This window comes from Mirounga leonina, unplaced genomic scaffold, assembly GCF_011800145.1.
Source record: "Mirounga leonina isolate KUSES-001 unplaced genomic scaffold, KU_Mleo_1.0 Mir_96, whole genome shotgun sequence".
NCBI lineage: Eukaryota > Metazoa > Chordata > Mammalia > Carnivora > Phocidae > Mirounga > Mirounga leonina.
In genome coordinates, this window is record NW_023270871.1 from 4,400,374 (window position 1) to 4,419,898 (window position 19,525).

The window sequence follows — 19,525 nt, forward strand, 5'->3', positions numbered from 1 at the left end:
AAAGGTGAATTTTTGAATTTTGGCAGTAGCTCTGATTAATTTAATCAAAGTGATATTTTAAGGGGCGCCTGGGTGGCTCAGTCATTAAGCGTCTGCCTTCGGCTCAGGTCACAATCCCAGGGTCCTGGGATCGAGCCCCGCATCGGGCTCCCTGCTCAGCGGGAAGCCTGCTTCTCCCTCTCCGACTCCCCCTGCTTGTGTTCCCTCTCTTGCTGTGTCTCTGACAAATAAATAAATAAAATCTTTTTAAAAAAGTGATATTTTAAGAGTTAAACCCTTTGTTGTAAACCCTCAGGATCCTTGCTATTTGACAAATATTTATTTAATAAATGTTTATTGAGTACCTCCTCTGTGCAGAAATATGTACAAAGAACTTGAAATCTGACTTTTAGGATGAGAATTTTAGCACTGAAAGTTATTAGTAAAATACCTTTATTTTGGTGATGAGAATATGAGGAGTCTTTAGGAGTCATAGTTAAGGTAACCATATAAATTGTCCAAATAAGGATACTTCTAAAAGTGAAGGGGGATGCTATTAATAATTGTGCTCAGACAACTGGCATAAATCAAGAGTGCCCTGAGCACACCGGAAATAGTGTCACCCTATGACCCACAACAAACTTGGAAGAAAGAAGTGACTTGTTTAGGGTCACTCAGTGGGCAGGACTAGAATCCAGGTCATTGGCTCCCAGTCCAGTGGTACCACATTAAGATCCTCCTCATTACTTGCAAACAAAAGCATTTTGTCATTAATATAGACAAAAATGGTGAAGACTTGAAGAAACTGCTGATAAAAGTGTGTGGCTTACCTCCACTTCCACTCTGACTGTGGCTAGGAAAAAAAAATAAACAAATTTAATTAGCGTATGAGTTATGTAGCTATCCCGAAGAGAAGTACATATATTGAACAGTTATGCAAAAGAGAAATAACACTGCAGTTCAAAGTTATCAGGATGTTCTATGTAAAGAAGAAGAAACATTGTTCCTTATCATAATAGAAACAAGGCAAGAAACAAAACAAAACAAACCTAATAAGAATCCAGTGATTGTCAGTACTACATAAAGTTTTCAAAACAACGTTACTGTTTGCTTTTAACATTTCCCGAGGTAGTTTTTAGATTATACATCATTGCATCATTCCATAGATAGATTTATGAAAAACAACCAACCAACCCACAGTAGTATTCCCGAAGTCATATAGAACCATTATTACATTAAACTCAATTCTCTTTTTTTAAAAAAAGATTTTATTTATTTATTTATTTATTTATTTATTTATTTATTTATTTATTTATTTATTTATTTGAGAGAGAGAGCGAGCAGGAGCGGGGGAGGAGAGGCAGAGGGAGAGGGAGAAGCAGACTCCCTGCTGAACGGGGAGCCCATCCCAGGACCCTGAGATCATGACCTGACCCGAAGGCAGATGCTCAAACGACTGAGCCGCCCAGATGCCCCCAATTCTCTTGTAATATGTTATAGCCACAGCATTTTATCTTAGTCCAGTAGCAGTATATTCTTTTTTAAAGAGAGAATTTCTAAAAAGTTGAAATCTTACTCATGAAATCTTACTCTTTTTTTAAAAAAAGATTTCTTTATTTGAGAGACAGAGAGAGAGAGCGTGGAGGGGGGCAGGGAGAGAGAGGGAGAGAAACTTAAGCAGGCTCCACACCCAGCACAGAGCCTGATGCGGGGCTCAATCTTCCGACCCTGAGATCAGGACCTGAGCCAAATCAAGAGTTGGATGCTTAACCGACTGAGCCAACCAGGCACCCCCGAATTTTATTCTTTTTATTGTAAATAGTGTGGCCCTCAATTTTCTAAATCCATATTGCTTGTATTTCTTATTTATTTCTCTAACATTCCTTATTTTCCCTATTTTATAATCATCTGGTTTCTTGCCTGTGTCTTTCACTAAAATGTGAGTTCTGCTAGAGCAAAAGAAGAGTAGATTGTGAGAACTGGGAAAATCTCAGAAGTCAGTTTTAATCCTTGCATTTTGCAGAAATGAAATGGAGGCTCTGAGAAATGAAGTGACTTGACCAAACCCACTTGTAATTAACAGAAGAGCTGACATAAGAACCGCAGTGTCCCTCCTTCCTCCGTAATGTTTTTTTGTCTTTACTTCACTGCACCCATTGAAACCATCATTTTTGCCCTTTGGATAATCTGCCAGCAACAGATATTGGTCTGGTATTACAGTCATGCAGTATTAAGTGTACACTCACATCTGATTCCTCAACCTGGAAGTCAGAATAAAAGAAATGGGTCTGACACAGATCTACAGTTAATTTAGAAATAAAACATACCTTGCTAATGGAACTTGGTAGAAAAACAAGCTATAAACGTCCTAATATGTAAATAAGGAATTGATTTTTGATGAAGTTCAAGTATATTCTCCACTTGCTTACATACTGTTTTCACATTCATTTTGTCTGACACTTCCCTTGGAGCGTGAAGCAAGCAGTTAGAATCATGTGAAAAATTGCAATTTTGGTTGGCTGCCATTCTTGGCAAATACATGTCATCTTGGAGATTGTCATACCAATTCCCCAAGAACGGAGTTTTAATAATCAGGACCAAAGTTGCCACACATTATTTTATTTTTAGAGCAATTCTTCAACTTCTTATAAATAGTCTGTTTGGAATACAAGGCATTGACCAGATGAAGTGGAGGTAAGGAGAGGAATGTGCCAGAAAAGAGAAAGGAAGGAAAAGAGGGAAGGAAGAAGTTTGAGGACCATGCAGAGAAGCAAAGTTTGTTATGTGATGAAGTATTTGCATGTATAATTTCCTTTTCTTCAACGTCTCATATTTATTACAGAAATTGCTTTAGTTGAGAAAAAAGGGAGAAGGATAGCTGTCAGGACCTGTGCTTTTAAGTCTCCTGTCTGCTCACAGAAGTTGAAGTGCACAGTCAGCTCCCCCTACCCTTGGAGCCATCAGGGAAGAGCAGGTGAAGCATGTGAGGACCCAGGAGGCATCTAGAGAAGGGGAAGGAGAGGATAGTGCTTTCTCCTACTCTCGCCAGGGCAAGCTGCCGGCTGTAGTCAGCATCTTCCCTTGTTCTACTAAGGACAAAGCCTGTTCTGTTGTGGGATCTCTCCCGGCAGCAGCTGTAGCTTCCAAAAAACCAAAACCAAAACAAACCCAACATCAGACTTGTGTTTTCATTTTCTCTTCTTTCATTTTCTTATTAACTATGCCTAAGGGTGACATACATGTTAGTAACTATTGTGGTGCTATATTTGCTTCAGATATTGAGCATTAAAACCGTACACCTCCTCTAACTCCATTTCATTAAATAGGTTCTTTTTCTGCTACATGCTTACTAATTAGAGCATGTCCTCTAGGGCTGCAGTATCTATGGACTCCAAACAATGGAAAAAGTAATAGTATTAGTTTGGGGAAATAGTTGCCTATCATGATTAAATAATGCTTCATTTTAAGAACATCATTCCTTTTCATGGATTTATTATTTTTTCCGGAGTGTGTGTATCGTAAATATGTGTGTATTAATATTCCTGGGATTCTTTAATCTCAAAATAAGAGAAAAGCATTTTTTTAAAATAAATAAAACATAAAGCATAAAGTATATATGCTGCAGATAGGCAGAATGACATAGTCATGTACAGAAAATTCTGTAAATCTCAGAATATGGCCTTTTAAAACTCTGACCTCAAAACTGACATTTATAGACTCCCACACTAGGTCAGAGAGTGTTTCTGATTACTAAAGCTGATTTATGATCTGTAAACTCCAGTGCATACATTACGTATTTTGATATATGTTGCATAATTTATGGCATATTTACCATAAATTATGCAACATATATCAAAACATGACAAGAAGGCATTGCAGGCTATTTAGAAAGACAAAGCTGCCAGAAAGCAACACAGCAAGTTTAACTGATGACATGAAGTGAACAACTATGGGAAGGAAACTGCATTCTTCATACATTTTATAAGTATATTACTATTTTGGTCATTTTACGTTTTAAAAATGTTTGATAATTGAAGCAATATTTTTCTTTGAAATGTGAGTTATGAAGGATGTAGACCCCATTTTTACCCAAGTGGAGATCCAGTGCAGATTATATGTTTTGAGATCATAGTGGATGTTTCCCAATTCTACAACAGCGGCACAGGAAAACAAGGATTCCTAACTGGGCTGGAGATTTTCATCCTCTTTTCCTTCAACTTGAAGGGGTACGGCTTTACCCAGAAAGGGAGATATTGGAGGAAGGAAGGAACAAAAGGAGAAGGAAAATAGAAAAGCCAAAAGGGGCAGAAGGGACCAGGAAGGTCAGAGCTGGAAAAAAGAGATAGAAAAGGAGGGATGGAGAAAGGAAGCAGAAGACTGAGAAGGGAAAGAGGAGAAGGAAAGGTACATGGGAGAAGATGGTGCCTCTCCCCTCCTGCCTCCTCCCAGAAAGGATGTCTTGTTCTGTTCCTCTACCCCGGGAAGGTGTTCCTGTGACTCCTACTGGGGGAATCATTCCAATCTAGTAGAATGAATGGGCCATGGAAATAAAATTGGACCCGTCGTTGATTCCCAGGGGTCATAGTGAAATGAGCTTTTACTTTTTTACTTTTAAAAGCAAAGTAGAGTTTTATTAAAAAGCAATCTTCTGGGGCGCCTGGGTGGCTCAGTCGGCTAAGCATCTGCCTCCAGCTCAGGTCATGATCCCAGGGTCCGGGGATCGAGCCCCACATCAGGCTCCCTGCTCAGTGGGAAGCCTGTTTCTCCCTCTTCTCCCAGCTTGTGCTCTCTCCTGCTATCTCTGTCACTATCTCTCTCTCAAATAAATAAATAAAATCTTAAAAAAAAAAGCAATCTTCTTTCTGTTATCTTTTCAAATAAGAACAACAAAGGGGCGCCTGGGTGGCTCAGTCATTAAGCGTCTGCCTTCGGCTCAGGTCATGATCCCAGGGTCCTGGGATCGAGCCCCACATTGGGCTTCCTGCTCAGTGGGAAGCCTACTTCTCCCTCTCCAACTCCCCCTGCTTGTGTTCCCTCTCTTGCTGTGTCTCTATCAAATAAATAAATAAAATCTTAAAAAAAATAAGAACAACAAATATATTTAGATTCAGAGATTTTAGAGCAAAAATTTTCATATTTTTAGAGCTGAATTTTATATCTCATGCTCCATATTTTGCAAAGTCATATTTACTTTAGGCATAGCCCTAAGATCAAATCAGAACGAATATTAGAAAACTGTGTTTCAGAATGACAACGCATTTGGCAAGACCTGGCAAATGGCCTATTATTTTTTAAGTAGTATTTGATACACACAGCTGAAGAGTGAAATAAAAGACTATGGAGTTTCAAGTGACCTTTCACCCACACTGAAGTATCTGTAATTGTAAATGGTAATTTACTGATAGTGAGCAGTCGGAAACACGGAAAGTAAAATTCTAGGATCTTAAAATAAATAATGTCTGACAAGACGACAGTCTGATCTGCTTTACAGTTTGCATTTGCACATACCTGCTAATATTATCCTGCTCTGCAACATCATCATATACCTCCTGGTCATCTTCAATAGCTCTTGATGAAAGAGCACTGAGAGATGTTTTCTTTCGTTTCAGAGAATCATAGTCAATCGCGACAGCAGTTGTTCTAATATAGCCATCTACCAACAGGAGGAATGATTTATGGTCAGATAACTGTAGTTTCAATATCTCAAAGTTTTAAATAAAATATCAATTGCAATTTGCTCTTTAAAATTTTCCTACATTTCTTTGCATGCATTTCTGATTTATAGACTTCCAACGTAGACACATTTGACTGGACTTCGTCGAAGTCTTAGGCCGTCGTGGTTTGCAGTAAGCTTAGAGTCCACTTCAAGGATTCCAAAGTGATTTACATGATTCATCCCCCCCACCAACCCCGTTTAACATCAATGAGGAAACTAACGTCCTTTGTTCCTCCCTGGAATAATATAAATATTTACATTGCTCCCCACTAAAACAATAATGCAGATGAGGTAAAGATGGAGCCATCCTTGTCATTTTAAATTTTCCTATTTTTGTCCTCTCTGTTAACTACTCCTAACTTAAGAGAATTTGCATATTTAATATTGTCTTTAAAAAAAACCCCAACACTTCGAAGTTGTAGGAAAATTTGCACTCACATGACCCCTTTGCCGTTCTGCCCAGCCATTTTCCTTCAGGGTTGTCTGTGATGCGGATTATTTCAATTTGCTCTCCTTGCTTGAAGCTCAGTTCATTCTTTCCTCCTTTGACATCACAGCAAGCTTTTGCCTGATGGATGACTTGAATAGGGCCTGTGAGCTGCAAAGAGGGCCAATAATCACAACAGGCTTTCTTACTATTCAGAAAATCTTTTAGGAACCGAGTTTTGAAAGACGATAGGTCCATGACCTGCCAACCAGCCTATTTACAACATTTATGGGTTTGAGCTGGAAACTGGGGATGAATGTCATGCACAATGCGTGTTCTTCTAAGAGGGGTGAGGGGAAAATCCGAGGTGAGGCAGGACAGCAAGGAACAGGTAAGCATGTGCTTGGGGTCCAAGAGAGAGTAGCAGTGATCTGTTGACCTTAGAAGCCTGTGAAAGGCTTGCAGAGGAAGCCACTAATAACTGAATACCGCTTATGTACGACAATACATGCTGGGTGCTATGGTTTTTACGGGATATGCTGGTGGTCCGCTTGGTAGGTGGAAGTTTTTTTCCATCTTTGAATTGTATGGTTATTCTGAATGTGCTCTTCAGACTTCGAACAACAAAGGGGAGGTAAGGAGGTGGTGGTGGGTTGTACTTGTGGGAAAAGCATTTTCTTTGTTTTTTTCCCAACTTTATGGTGTTGTCTATCTGTAAACTCAGAGTAGACATTACCTGCTATAAGCAAGATAACATTTTATTTTATTTTATTTTATTTTATTTTTTTTTTAAAGATTTTATTTATTTATTTGACACAGTGAGAGAGACAGCTAGAGAGGGAACACAAGCAGGGGGAGTGGGAGAGGGAGAAGCAGGCTCCTGGCTGAGCAGGGAGCCTGATGCGGGGCTCGATCCCAGGACCCTGGGATCATGACCTGAACTGAAGGCAGACACTTAAATGACTGAGCCACCCAGGAGCCCCAAGATAACATTTTAGAAATAGCTTTGTAAATAAAAAAAATAGCGAACAAATGGTATGCGAGGTTTTGAAAATAAATATCCTGGACAGTACAGTGGTTTCTTCACAGCAGGAGAATATAGAACTCCCCCCTTATCTGTGGTTACATTTTCTGGGGTTTTAGCTACCTGTGGTCAACTGCGGTCTAGAAACAGATGATTCTCCTTCTGACCTATTGTCAGATCAATAGTAGCCTAATTCTGTGTCACAAAACCTAAGTCATTCACCTCATTTCATCTCATCATGTAGGAATTTTATCATCTCACATTATCATAAGATGGGTGAGTGCACTACAATAAGATATTTTGAGAGTGACAGACCACATTCAATAACTTTTATTATAATATAGTGCTACAATTGTTCTATTTTATTATTAGTTATTGTTAGTCTCTTACTGTGCCTAACTTATAAATTAAACTTGATCATAGGTATATATGTAAAGGAAAAAACAGTGTATATATAGCGTTCGGTATTATCCATGTTTTCAGGCATCCACTGGGGGTCTGGGAATGTATCACCTGTGAGTAAGAGGAACTGCTGTAATCTAGTTGAGAACATGAATCCTGAACTCCTAATTGCCTAATCCTAAATTTGTATCTTTTTCAACATAATTTCTTGGATCTTTTGATATGCAAATATGCATTGTGATTTTTGAAGTTCATTTTATTGAACTCATGATGTTGTGAATTGTGACATATCATCAATTATGTACCACTAAGAGAGAAACAGCTTAATTTAAATTATGATATGCCAATGATGTTAAGATGCATCTGACTTTCAGAATTTGAAAATGTGAAATGTTTTATGTCATAGATTTAATGAAATATGGTGCTATTGTAAGGTCTCACATTTATTTAATTTCTTTAATTGTAACATCTTTTAACATTTTTGTAGAGGGAATATAGCTTGTGAAGTCCTAGTCTTTACAAACTTTGAGTTCATATTTAGTGGTAAGATTTCCATACCCTATTTTTTTCTTACTAAAAAATACTATTTGAATGAAAGAATGAAACAATGCAAAATTGATTCCTCCAAAAGAAACACAGAAAAAAACTTCACCTAATTCCCTCAAAATTATAAAGTCCCTTCATAAAATGTGTTATGAAAACTTTTGTTTAAGAAATTAATTTTTCATATTTGCCACTTGAAAAATATGAACATTGGTACCCATACATCTGTATGAGTAAAATGTCTTAATAGTCATGCTTTAATCTTAATTTTACTTATATATATACTTATATATATATATAAGCTTATACTCTCTCTATATATTATATAGTAAGCTTTTTCAAAATTTAACGAGAACCTTAGCAGATATAGTGTCTTATGTACATTATTTTAATTAATTCCACAACAAACTTTCAGGAGAGGTATCATTTATTCTCACTTTAGAGAACAAAAACCAAAAAAGAAAAAAAAGAATAAGAATCTGAGGTTTAGAGAAGTTTAATAATATGCCCACAATCACATAACTCATATGGGCAGTTGGAATTTAAATCCACGTCTGTCCAATTGACTCAAAGCTTTATGTTTTTTCCAGCATCATGCTGTTGAAACTTTGTTTTAGTACAATAACTATACTGGGGAGTTATATAGAAATCAAATTTTTATTACTCAAACCATATATTAAATGTTCCAGAGGAATTAAATGTTTAAAGGAATCTTGACATGAATCCTTTTTATAGTGAAGAATAGTTCTGTAATTCATATAATCACCTTGAATATAGCTAACACACCAGACCTGTGCCAGATGTCATCAAAGATGGTGTAATCAAGAAAGGCTAGCCTGCATTGGGGGTAGTAATAGGAGTCATACAGTTAGAAGTCAGAGATCAGAGAAGAGAGAGGTCAGAAATCCAGGTGGAAAAAGAGGGATGAGAAAGAGTGGGTTTCAGAAGTCAACATGTACATAAGCTAAAAATAAAGGCAAAAATATGTCAGGTCTAGACAACAGCAGTTAGAGTAGTTCATAGCAGCTTTATTCTGAGACAGGTCTGGGTCATCCAGAGACATTTGTGTCCCTTGCACCATTGTGATACATGCCACAGGGATATCTGTGTGTGTGCTCTAAGCTCATAGTATAAGCCGGTTAAGATCAGATGTGAAATGATGAGAGACAAGATGGGTTTGAGCAACTGAGTATTCATTCACTCAGTCACCATAAAATTTCCTAGGGGCTCACTAATTCTAAGCTGCCATATTTTATTTGGACTTTATCATATTACATTTTTAGTGCAGGGATAAGGTAGTTTATTGGGCAAAATAATTACTGTTATGAAGGTAGTTACTTTTTTAGGAAATAACAATTAACTAATTCTCCCACCATGTAAGTTTTCAAGAATGGTGCCCCTTTTGTGTGAAAGTTATAAAAAGAGATCATTCTTTTTTTTTTTTACCCATCAGTAAGCAAGCTCTTACTTTAAATTTCTTCTTTATTTCTTGTTCTTTCTTTTCTCGCTCTTTCTGTTCCTTTTTCTCCAACTCTAATCTCTTCTTTTCCTCCTTTTCCTTTTTTTTCTCTCTTTCTTTGGATGCTTCTCTGTGGATACAAATTGTTAGGTTGTTTGGGCATTTGCAAGCATTGATGTGTTACAGCTCACATATTCAGAGGTTTCTACCCACAACAGAAAACAGTATCTGACTGTAGAGATGAAGGTAAAAAACGAAGGGTTGTCAAAATTCCTGGGTGTGTGAGATTGTTCTTAAATCCAGTAGGAGGCATACAAATGAGGATACTTTCCAAAGGCTCTGCTTCCCCTCACAACCTGTGCTAGCCAGTGGGAGACAGTGCTTATCAAGGCCCTGTTCTTGCTGCATATTGGCATGAATACAATCTTTCTCTCTCTCTCTCGCATGCACTCACAGGTACAGGGCATGAACATGAACATACATGCAAACCTTAGCTCAAAAACTGTCGTCAGAATTGGTTGTACAAAAAGCAGGTAGAGAAAATTAAGATATTTGAATCAAAAAAAGAAAAAATAAATTAACACATATTTCTCCTTTCCCTCACTTTCCAAGAAATTTGTTAGTCCTGGCCTATCCAGAAACCCATTTTGGAGCTATTTTTAACATCTTTCTGCCTTAGCAGGTTGAAACTTTGCCATCTGGTGCTGTGGTAAATTATTTCTCACAGTACCCTTGTGAGGGGAATCACTGTCTAGGTGGGGAACTTGTAACATAAAGATAAATTCATTTGCCCAGGGACACAATGAGAACAAGAAGTCCAGATTCCTGGCTCAGTGATTCCTGGCCGCAGTAGCTGTGGGTCGCTGGCCTCTCACAGAAGAACATTTTTAAGAGTCCTCCATAAAATTCTTAGACAAATAAAGAAAGAATCTTTGGTCCTTTGTATTGAAATAAAGGTTATCATTATATGTCAGTCATTTGAACAATAAAGCTTTCCCCCTTAGTGTTGAATATCCATCCATTCTCCCTCATAGAAATCATAATATTCATTTTAGAGGGATGAAATCATGGTAAAAAAAAAATGGAGCTCATACATGTCTTCATATGTTTCTCCTTCACTGTCTTGTTCCTGTCAAGGAAAACATTAATAATAATTAATATTAATTACTCAAAAAGGAAACATACACATATTACTTGATCAAATACCTAGTAAAACAAGCATAAATTTAAGTGTATGTAAACTTGTCTTGTTTAAAATATATATTTTTTTTCTTTCAAGAGATAGACTGGAAGAGTAAGCACAAAAAGATCTTTTTTTATATTCTGCTATGTAATTCAGATGTCTAGCCAGACTCAAGTTTATGTGCAGTGCTACAAAATTCCTGTGAGTCAGTTTAATGACTGGTGTTTAATGTCTCAAACATTTTAGATGAAGTAATATTATAAATGAAAAAATATCATTATTACTCATAAAGGTTTTCATTTGTTGGTTTATGTCAATAGAACATGAATCACAGTAATTGTTAAATATTTAGTTAAGCTGTATAATATCAGAAGGGGAAAAAAAAACTGACCTCATCTGGATTTCCAGGACCTAAAGCATTTTAAAAAAAGAGTAAAATTAATATATTTTAATTAGAAAGCACTTTAGTACAGAATTATTAGACATAATATATTCAAAACAGTTCATAATGTAACAGAACTTACGCTTTATCAAAGATATATAAATACAAAATAGAATATGTGGCTTAGATCTTTACTATGGCCTTTTTAGTACTTGTACTTTAACTGTAAGATCATCTCACTGGCTTTCATAAAATAATGCAAAGGCCAAAAAATAATGAAGACTTTTTATCCTCTTTATGAAAGGCATGCACATTTGGTTTTATGGGCTTGTGTGGAACAAAGGTATTATCAGAAAATCACAACAAGTTTGCACTTTTTGACTTATTTGTTCCCAACGATTTGGATTTATATATCAAGCAAATCAAGTTAATTAGGTTTTTTTAAAAAAGATACTTTACTGGGGCATCTGGGTAGCTCAGTTGATTAAGCGGCTTACTCTTGGTTTCGGCTCAGGTCGTGATCTCAGGATCGTGAGATTGAGCCCCGCATTGGGCTCCAAGCTAGGCATGGACCCTGCTTAAGATTCTCTCTCTCTTTCTCCCTCTGTCCCTCCCCCCGGCTCACTCTCTTTCTCTCTCTCTAAAGGAAAAAGATTCTTTGCCAGTTCATATCCTTTGACCACTTTTGTCTTGGAGTTGATATCTTTTTCTGGTTGACTTGCAAGAGTTCCTATGTTTTTCAGATATTAATCCCATGTCAGTTGCAGTTCAAGTGTTTAGGGATATCAACTAATTATTAGATATTAAGACATAATCTAGAGTAATAATAATAAAAACAATGTGGTGTTGGTATAGAAACACATAGACCAGGGGCGCCTGGGTGGCTCAGATGGTTAAGCGTCTGCCTTCGGCTCAGGTCATGATCTCAGGGCCCTGGGATCAAGTCCTGCATCAGGCTCCCTGCTCCTTGGGAGCCTGCTTCTCCCTCTGCCTCTCTCTCTCTGTCTCTCATGAATAAATAAATAAAATCTTAAAAAAAAAAAAAAGAAACACATAGACCAGTAGAATAGAGCAGAGAGCTCAGAGACAGATGAATAAATTTATATACACTCTTATAGACACAGTTATTACACACACAAACACACACATATACATACATAGACACACAGCTATACAGTTGATGTAGTATAAAGATGGCATTATAAAAGATTGAGAGAATGATGGATTTCAAAGTATGGTAATGGGAAAACTGGTTCCACAAATGAGGCAGTAAATCTGGGTTTCTGCTAACTCCTCCAAGGTGGACTGCAAAGACATCAAAGACTCAGATATTAGGGATGAAGTTCATAGAAGAAAATAGGAGATCATATTTCTATTTTTTAGGGATAGGACTTCTTAACTAAAACTTTAAAACACAAGTTACAATGTGATAATTAATTTGATTATATCAAAATTCATTTATGTTCAGTGAAAGACAGCTTGGGTGAGAGAAGATAGTTGCAGTGTCTAAAGTATCAAAAGATATTTGAATCGAAAAAAGAAAAAATAAATTAACATTTATTTCTCCTTTCCCTCACTTTCCAAGACATTTGTTAGTCCTGGCCTATCCAGAAACCCATTTTGGAGCTATTTTTAACATCTTTGCACTGGCAAGTTACAGAAGAGGAAACCACAAAAGCTAATACACAAACCAAGTACTCAGACCCAATAGAAGCAGAAATATGAAAATGAAGTGAGATATCATTTTATACATATAAGACTTGAAATTGGAAAGCTGAATAATACCAGACATTGGTGAAAGGTAAGCATCTTGGAATTTTCATGCCCTGCTGATGGGAGTACACACAGATGCAGCTTTCTTGGAGAGCACTCTAGTCCTAATCAGTCAAAATGAATATTCCATAGCTTATGAACAGCCATTCCACTACTGGATATATATTTTAAAGAAAGTCTCTCAGAGGTCCACATGGGAATATGGACAAGAACATACACTGAATTATTATTTGTAAGTATCAGTGAATTGGAAGTAAAATGCAAATGCATAGGATACATACCGTGGGGTACTGTGCAGTAGTTAACAAATTAAATATACATATAGCAACATGTGTGGGCCCCCTAAAACACATTATGCTGAGTGTAAAAAAGAAAAGAGTAGAGTGAGCTATAACATAATGTTTATGTAAATTGAAATATATACACACATATAAGAGTATGCAAAGAATATGTACAAACAGACACAAACACATTAAATATATTAGGATATTTGTCTCTGGTTGGAAACAGAGAGAAGGGAATGGGTCATGGAGGTAAAAGGGAATACATACATAAGTAAAACAAGAGAGGGGTCTTGCATGGACCAATGATGACAATGACCCAATAGTGACCCTATCAGAATGAATAACTCAAATTTCTGTATCTGAGGTAACAAACACATAAATAAAACATCTTTTTGCCCCTTACCATCAGAGAGCATCATACCATCTTGACTTTCTTCATTTACAGGGCTTCTAAAAACAAGAAAGAAGAGAAAGTAAAAATGGAGCAAATAGATGCTCACCTTACAATGAAAAATGAAAAAGAATAAAAGGATCATTTTTAAATTATTCTTTTTTCTTTAATTTCTGCTCTGATTTAAAACATCAGAAGTTATTAGAATGGGCTTTAGCCTCATATTTATGCTGCTGTGGAGGCAAAAACATGGAGAATCAGGGACCTTGAAGACAGTTCTGTGTATTCATAGTGGACATGTAAAATTAATCCATTGCTTCAGGGCAGTAATATGTTTTCTGTGAAAATCGCAGTATATCAATACTTCAATTCTGGGATTCTGAAGGTATTTGTTTGTTTTTATCATATAGATACCAAAGAGAATTAGTTCTAAACCTTGACTCCTTCTTTCCAGATGTTTTCCACCTGGCTTTACTTCTGTCATTTGTGGCTTGGACTCCAAGGTGCTTCAATCCAAACCACTTTACTCCAACTGCTCTTAACAGTTATCAATACCTGGGCCCCACAAATCCCTAATGATTTATGCAACCATCTAGATTTTCTATTTTTCTCCTCAGGTTGATTAACATAGCTGGAGAAAATTGCTATTTCACTGATTCTTGATATTACAAATGGCATTCAGTCTCAATGTTACCCTCAACACTATTCTATAATAGTGTTCTATAATATACTCATATACCTTTTCCTAGTGAATCTTTTCTCCCATCATCCTTCTCAATGGCTATTCAAAACCTTCACTACTTTCTGCAAATCTCTTGTCCCTCTCCTCTCCCCTATAATCATATGATCTTGTTTCTTATTTCACTGATAAAATAGCAGTTATTGGATGTGAACTCTCTTAAGAAAATATATTCCTGGGTGCCTGGGTGGCTCAGTTGGTTAAGCGACTGCCTTCCGCTCAGGTCATGATCCTGGAGTCCCTGGATCGAGTACTGCATCGGGGGTCCCTGCTCGGCAGGGAGTCTGCTTCTCCCTCTGACCCTCCCCCTCTCATGTGCTTGCTCTCTCTCTCAAATAAATAAATAAAAATCTTAAAAAAAAAAAAAAGAAAATATATTCCTTTAACCCAAACTTATCCTTACCTTCTGTCAAATTTCCTTCCACCTGTGTTCTGAATTCTATCTAAATTATCAGCGTTTTACCCCCTTTCTCTTCTCTGTTCTGTGTGTCATCATATTATTTATATTATTATTATTCCCCTTCTTTCACTCCCCATTCCTAAATATCTCATAACTTGTGTTCTCCCTTAGCCCAAGTTACTCTCATTCATAAAAGCCAAATTCTTCTCTTTACCTTTCTAAATCCTCCACATTACCACAGATAGTCCTCCTTTTCCCAGCCAAAGTGGAGAAGGCTGTCTGTGCTCACAGACTTGACTTCTTTTCCTCTTGCTCAATTCTTCATGACTACACTCTGGCTTCTATTGCCAATCCTTTGCTGAAACCACTCTTACAGGACTTACTTACCAAATCCACTGGACACCTCTCAGCCTGCATTATTGTGTGATTGTTTTGTGGCCCTTAACAGTATTGGCCAGTTTGCCTTCCTAGAGTCTTCTTTGTTTCCGTAAGAAATCTCTCCTGGCTCATTTCTTGTCTTTGTGACCACCATCCTACAATTTCCTTGGTGGGCTTATTTCCCTTTCACTTCCCCTTTAAGTGATGATGTTCCTTTGTGTTCTGGTCTTGGCTTCCTTTCTTTTCCCACTCTACATCTGTCCCTGAAAGGTCTCATATATGCCTACAGCTTTATTTGTTCTCTTAGTGTTGGTGACTTCCATTGATATCTCCAGTGCAGGCCTCTCTTCTGAGTTTCAGACTCATATATACACATCTTTACTTGAATGTCCCACAGCCAGTTCTATATTAACATTGCAGAAACGGAGGCTGCCTTCTTTTATCCCAGCATAAACTTGTTTTTCCTACTAAGTTTCTTATCTTAGTGAATGGGACTGAAGTTCCACATATCCACCTAAGCCTCAAAGTCATCCTTGTTTCTCACTCTTCTTCAGTTCCACATCAAATTAATCATGTTCTGTCAGTTCCATATATTTAATGTCTCCTATAATTCACTTCCTCCCTCCATCTCTTTCCACTTTCCTGCTAGACACAAGGACAGAATTATATCATCACTAGCATGGACTCTTGCAGTAGCCATCTGTCTCATCTTCTAGTGATGAGCATTGCTCTTCATCTTCTCCACCCTTACAGTCCCTTTTCCATATTGCTGCTAAAATGATCTCTCTAATGCAAAATACGATTATATCACTCTCATGTTCATTACTCAAGCCACTTAAAGAATTAGGAAAGAGTGTTACTTAAACCCAACAGATGCTGGTTGCAAAACTAACCCCACTTGAAGAATGTGGGCCGGAAGTGCCTTGCTATCCCTTAGACCAAAAAACAAGCTCAGGGTACACTTGTGGCTCAGGAAGAACTGCCATAGACATACATGTTTCAGTCTCCAGCTGGGATGGGTTCTTTGATTGTGTCAATGTTGAGTGTCAATGGCTGCTCACATCAAAAAAGGAGTCAACCTGACATTACAGACTTCTGATAAAAGAATACACCACCATCTAAGAAGTAGTCTTACCAAAAAAACTAGAATTAAATTTGGTTAAGTCACCTCTACCTGCAACTACCAACTTACTGGAAATACAGAGGAGAGAGGAACATGAAAGATATCCTCTACGGAAGCACTCAGCAACATCTAGACTGTGGTTAACTATAATGCCCACAAACAACTTGATTTCTTCAACAAAAAATTGTAATAAATAAATAAAGGGATAGAGGGTAGACTTACAGCTCGAAAGAGAATTGCAAATGTATAAGTCAATGAAAATGTGTAGACTTTATATGGATTCTTATTCAAAAAACTTAAAAAGAGACAATTGGAAATTTGAACATGGACTTGATTTTTATATTAATATATAGAGCCTAATTTTTAGGGATACTTACTAAAATATTCATGAATAGAATTATATGTATTTGGTATTAGTTTCAAAATAATATGAAAGAGGGAAGTGAGTGGGGGTATTGATGAAACAAGATTGGTGATGAATTTATAATTGTTGAAGTTGGTGCAGGGGACATGGAGGCTCATTATACTATTCTCTCTGCCTTCTATTTTTATTTATTTATTTATTTATTTATTTTAAAGATTTTATTTATTTATTCATGAGAGACAGCGAGAGAGAGAGGCAGAGGGAGAAGCAGGCTCCCATGGAGCAAGGAGCCCGATGCGGAACTTGATCCCAGGATGCTGGGATCACGACCTGAGCCGAAGGCGGACGCTTAACCATCTGAGCCACCCAGGCACCCTATTCTCTCTGCCTTTTATAAAATTTTTCAAAATAAATATGCTTCTTAGAAGGTATAAGAAAAATCTCATTGCAAATACAATTAGAATATTTAAGAGAACTAGACATGCTTTGATAGATTTATAAGAGTCATTTAAGTTTTGGGGAAGATTTTACTTAGTGCAGTTATTAAATTTGTTCAGTTAGGTTTTTGAAATGCTTAAAAAGTTCAATATATAGATTTATCCATGCAACGTAAAACATATAAGGGGGTAATTAAAACTAAATTTTTAAATGTAACTATCCATTTGAAAGAATTTAACCTAAGTTGTCCAATCATTAGTCAAAGATCCCACTGACAACTATTCTTATTTAAATAAAAATTACTAGATGTATAAATAAGATAGAAAGTTATGGGAATTTAAGTACTTAAAATAAATTATTAACTTTGCATTATTAACTTTAATGAATTGAGTATTAATTAAAAGCACAAGATGTAAATACCTTAGATGTCAAAAAAACCTGACATCCTACAGAATAAAATCTACAGCCTGTTTCATGATATACAAGGTTCTTATGACCAATCCTGTTCTTTTTTTTTTTTTTTAAAGATTTTATTTATTTATTTGTCAGAGAGAGAGAGAGGGAGGGAGGGAAAGAGAGAGGGAGAGAGAGCACACAAGCAGGGGGAGTGGCAGGCAGAAGTAGAAGCAGGCTCCTCATTGAGCAAGAAGCCCGATGCGGGACTCAATCTCAGGACCCTGGGATCAAGACCTGAGCCGAAGGCAGACGCTTAACTGACTGAGCCACCCAGGTGTCCCTCAGTCCTGTTCTTTTACAGTTTTATTTTTCATATATCCTCTTATATCATCTTTTTTTTCACATATTAATATTGACTCACTCTCTGAACACTCTGTTTCTTGTTCCTCTGTTCTTAGCCCACTCTGTTTTCTTTCCTAGAATAATCTTTCTCTTTATCATCCCCTGTTTGTGGCCCTTCTTAATCTTTTAGCCTCTCCTGAAACACTCCTTTCTCTGTGAAGTCATCTCCAACGCCCTAGGCCCACGCAGTTGCTGCTTCTATGTGTCATACATTGCTCTATTATAGTGATTATTCTGTATCACTATAATTATAGAGTAATTACTTGCATGGCTCTCTTTCTACTACGAGACTGTAAGAGACTGTCACTTTGTTAGTTAATTTATTATTATGACTGTCATTTTTAGAAAGCTATTAGGATAATTCCAGTCATGTATAGGACTTTGATTTTTTTTTGATGAATTAATTATGTCCCAGCAATACTAAGAAACTAAATTAATGTTTGTTATTAAAGTGACTTGTTTATGATCATTTTTGAAAAAGAGTATTAGTCAAAAAGACTACTGGACTTGCAGTTTATTTCCTAAAACACTTGAGAGAGTAACAAATAGTTGCAGAATGGAGAGTATCTGCATAGCACATTCATGCATATGTGGCTGCACGTTTATAGAAATCATTTATTACTTGTAGATAATGTTTGCATGCACACATTGATTCATGGACCCAACACAATAGCATATAAATCTTAGTTTACTTTTAGAGCTCTGAATTCACCATATATAACATGAAAATGTTCAATAAATAAGAAATCATGTAAGAATGATAGTGAAGAATAAAAGGGAAAAAGATGAGGAAGAGAAATAGGTGAGTGTCATAATAAATTGAGATTAAACTGTCGCCAATTATTAAAAAAAAAAAGTGTTGCAGGCATTGAGAAAAACTGCATGAAGATACAGGCAAACAATGAAACCAACCACCTGTCACACAGACCTCAGCAGAGGGGGAGGTCAAGGAGAAGAAAAGGAAGCTTATCAGTTGTTAGAACAGTGTATCTGTTCAGGAGGACCTCTCACTGGTTCTTTGTTTTTACACGGTGGTGTGTAGAATTACATAGGAAAGACAAAGTCAATTCAATATTACGACTGCCATTTTTAGAAAGCTATTAGAGCTCTATTTCCTGGCTTTTAAAGATGTAAAGCTATTGACCTTTATATCTTCTTTGCTATTCATAACTTTAATTGTTGGGGTTTTTTGGTTTTTGTTTTTGTTTTTTAAAGAAGAAGGGCAAATCTAAGTGTCACATGAAACTTGGTTCTATACTTGCTGTTGCTGAGAATAGAATCTTACGACTTTGTGAACTTTTCTCGGGAACATATGTTCCTGTATTGAATGCAGGAGAACCTATAAAACTCATTTCAGCCAATGGTTTCCAAATGGAGTTAGGTTGGGCCCCTTGGAAGTGCATATGTGATAGGGCAAGTCTCAAATTCCAGACAATGTTAAGTATTTCTAATGAATGAGAGGGTTATAATGGTAAATTCTTTATTTTTGTCTGATTTGAGAGCTCCCCAAATCTGAAGCTGACTATGAATGACCTCATGGTAAGAACTGTTCAACCTTGGTCACTTCCCAGTATTTATTATTTCTTATTAGTTCACTTTTCCTGTCTCGTTACTATTAATAACCATGGAATTTGTTTTGTACACCAAAATATTCAACCAGTGGTTCTGTTTTCCTATGAAAAATTAGTTATACTGTTAAAATTATAATTAATTTTTAAAGGT

General features: G+C 36.7%; 1 protein-coding gene across 2 annotated transcripts in view; it reads right to left on the reverse strand.

Moving 5' to 3' along the window:
• The window catches only part of LOC118006343 (FYN-binding protein 1-like), a 150,726-nt gene that overhangs the window by 22,777 nt on the left and 108,424 nt on the right, over positions 1–19,525 (reverse strand). For both annotated transcript variants that reach the window (XM_034998962.1, XM_034998961.1), the window contains exons 4-10: positions 13,576–13,622; positions 11,125–11,144; positions 10,645–10,679; positions 9,560–9,680; positions 6,134–6,293; positions 5,488–5,632; positions 810–832 (exon numbers count right to left, since the gene is read on the reverse strand). In XM_034998962.1, coding sequence (XP_034854853.1) covers positions 810–832; positions 5,488–5,632; positions 6,134–6,293; positions 9,560–9,680; positions 10,645–10,679; positions 11,125–11,144; positions 13,576–13,622 — 551 coding nt within the window. The remainder of the gene's footprint in view (positions 1–809; positions 833–5,487; positions 5,633–6,133; positions 6,294–9,559; positions 9,681–10,644; positions 10,680–11,124; positions 11,145–13,575; positions 13,623–19,525) is intronic.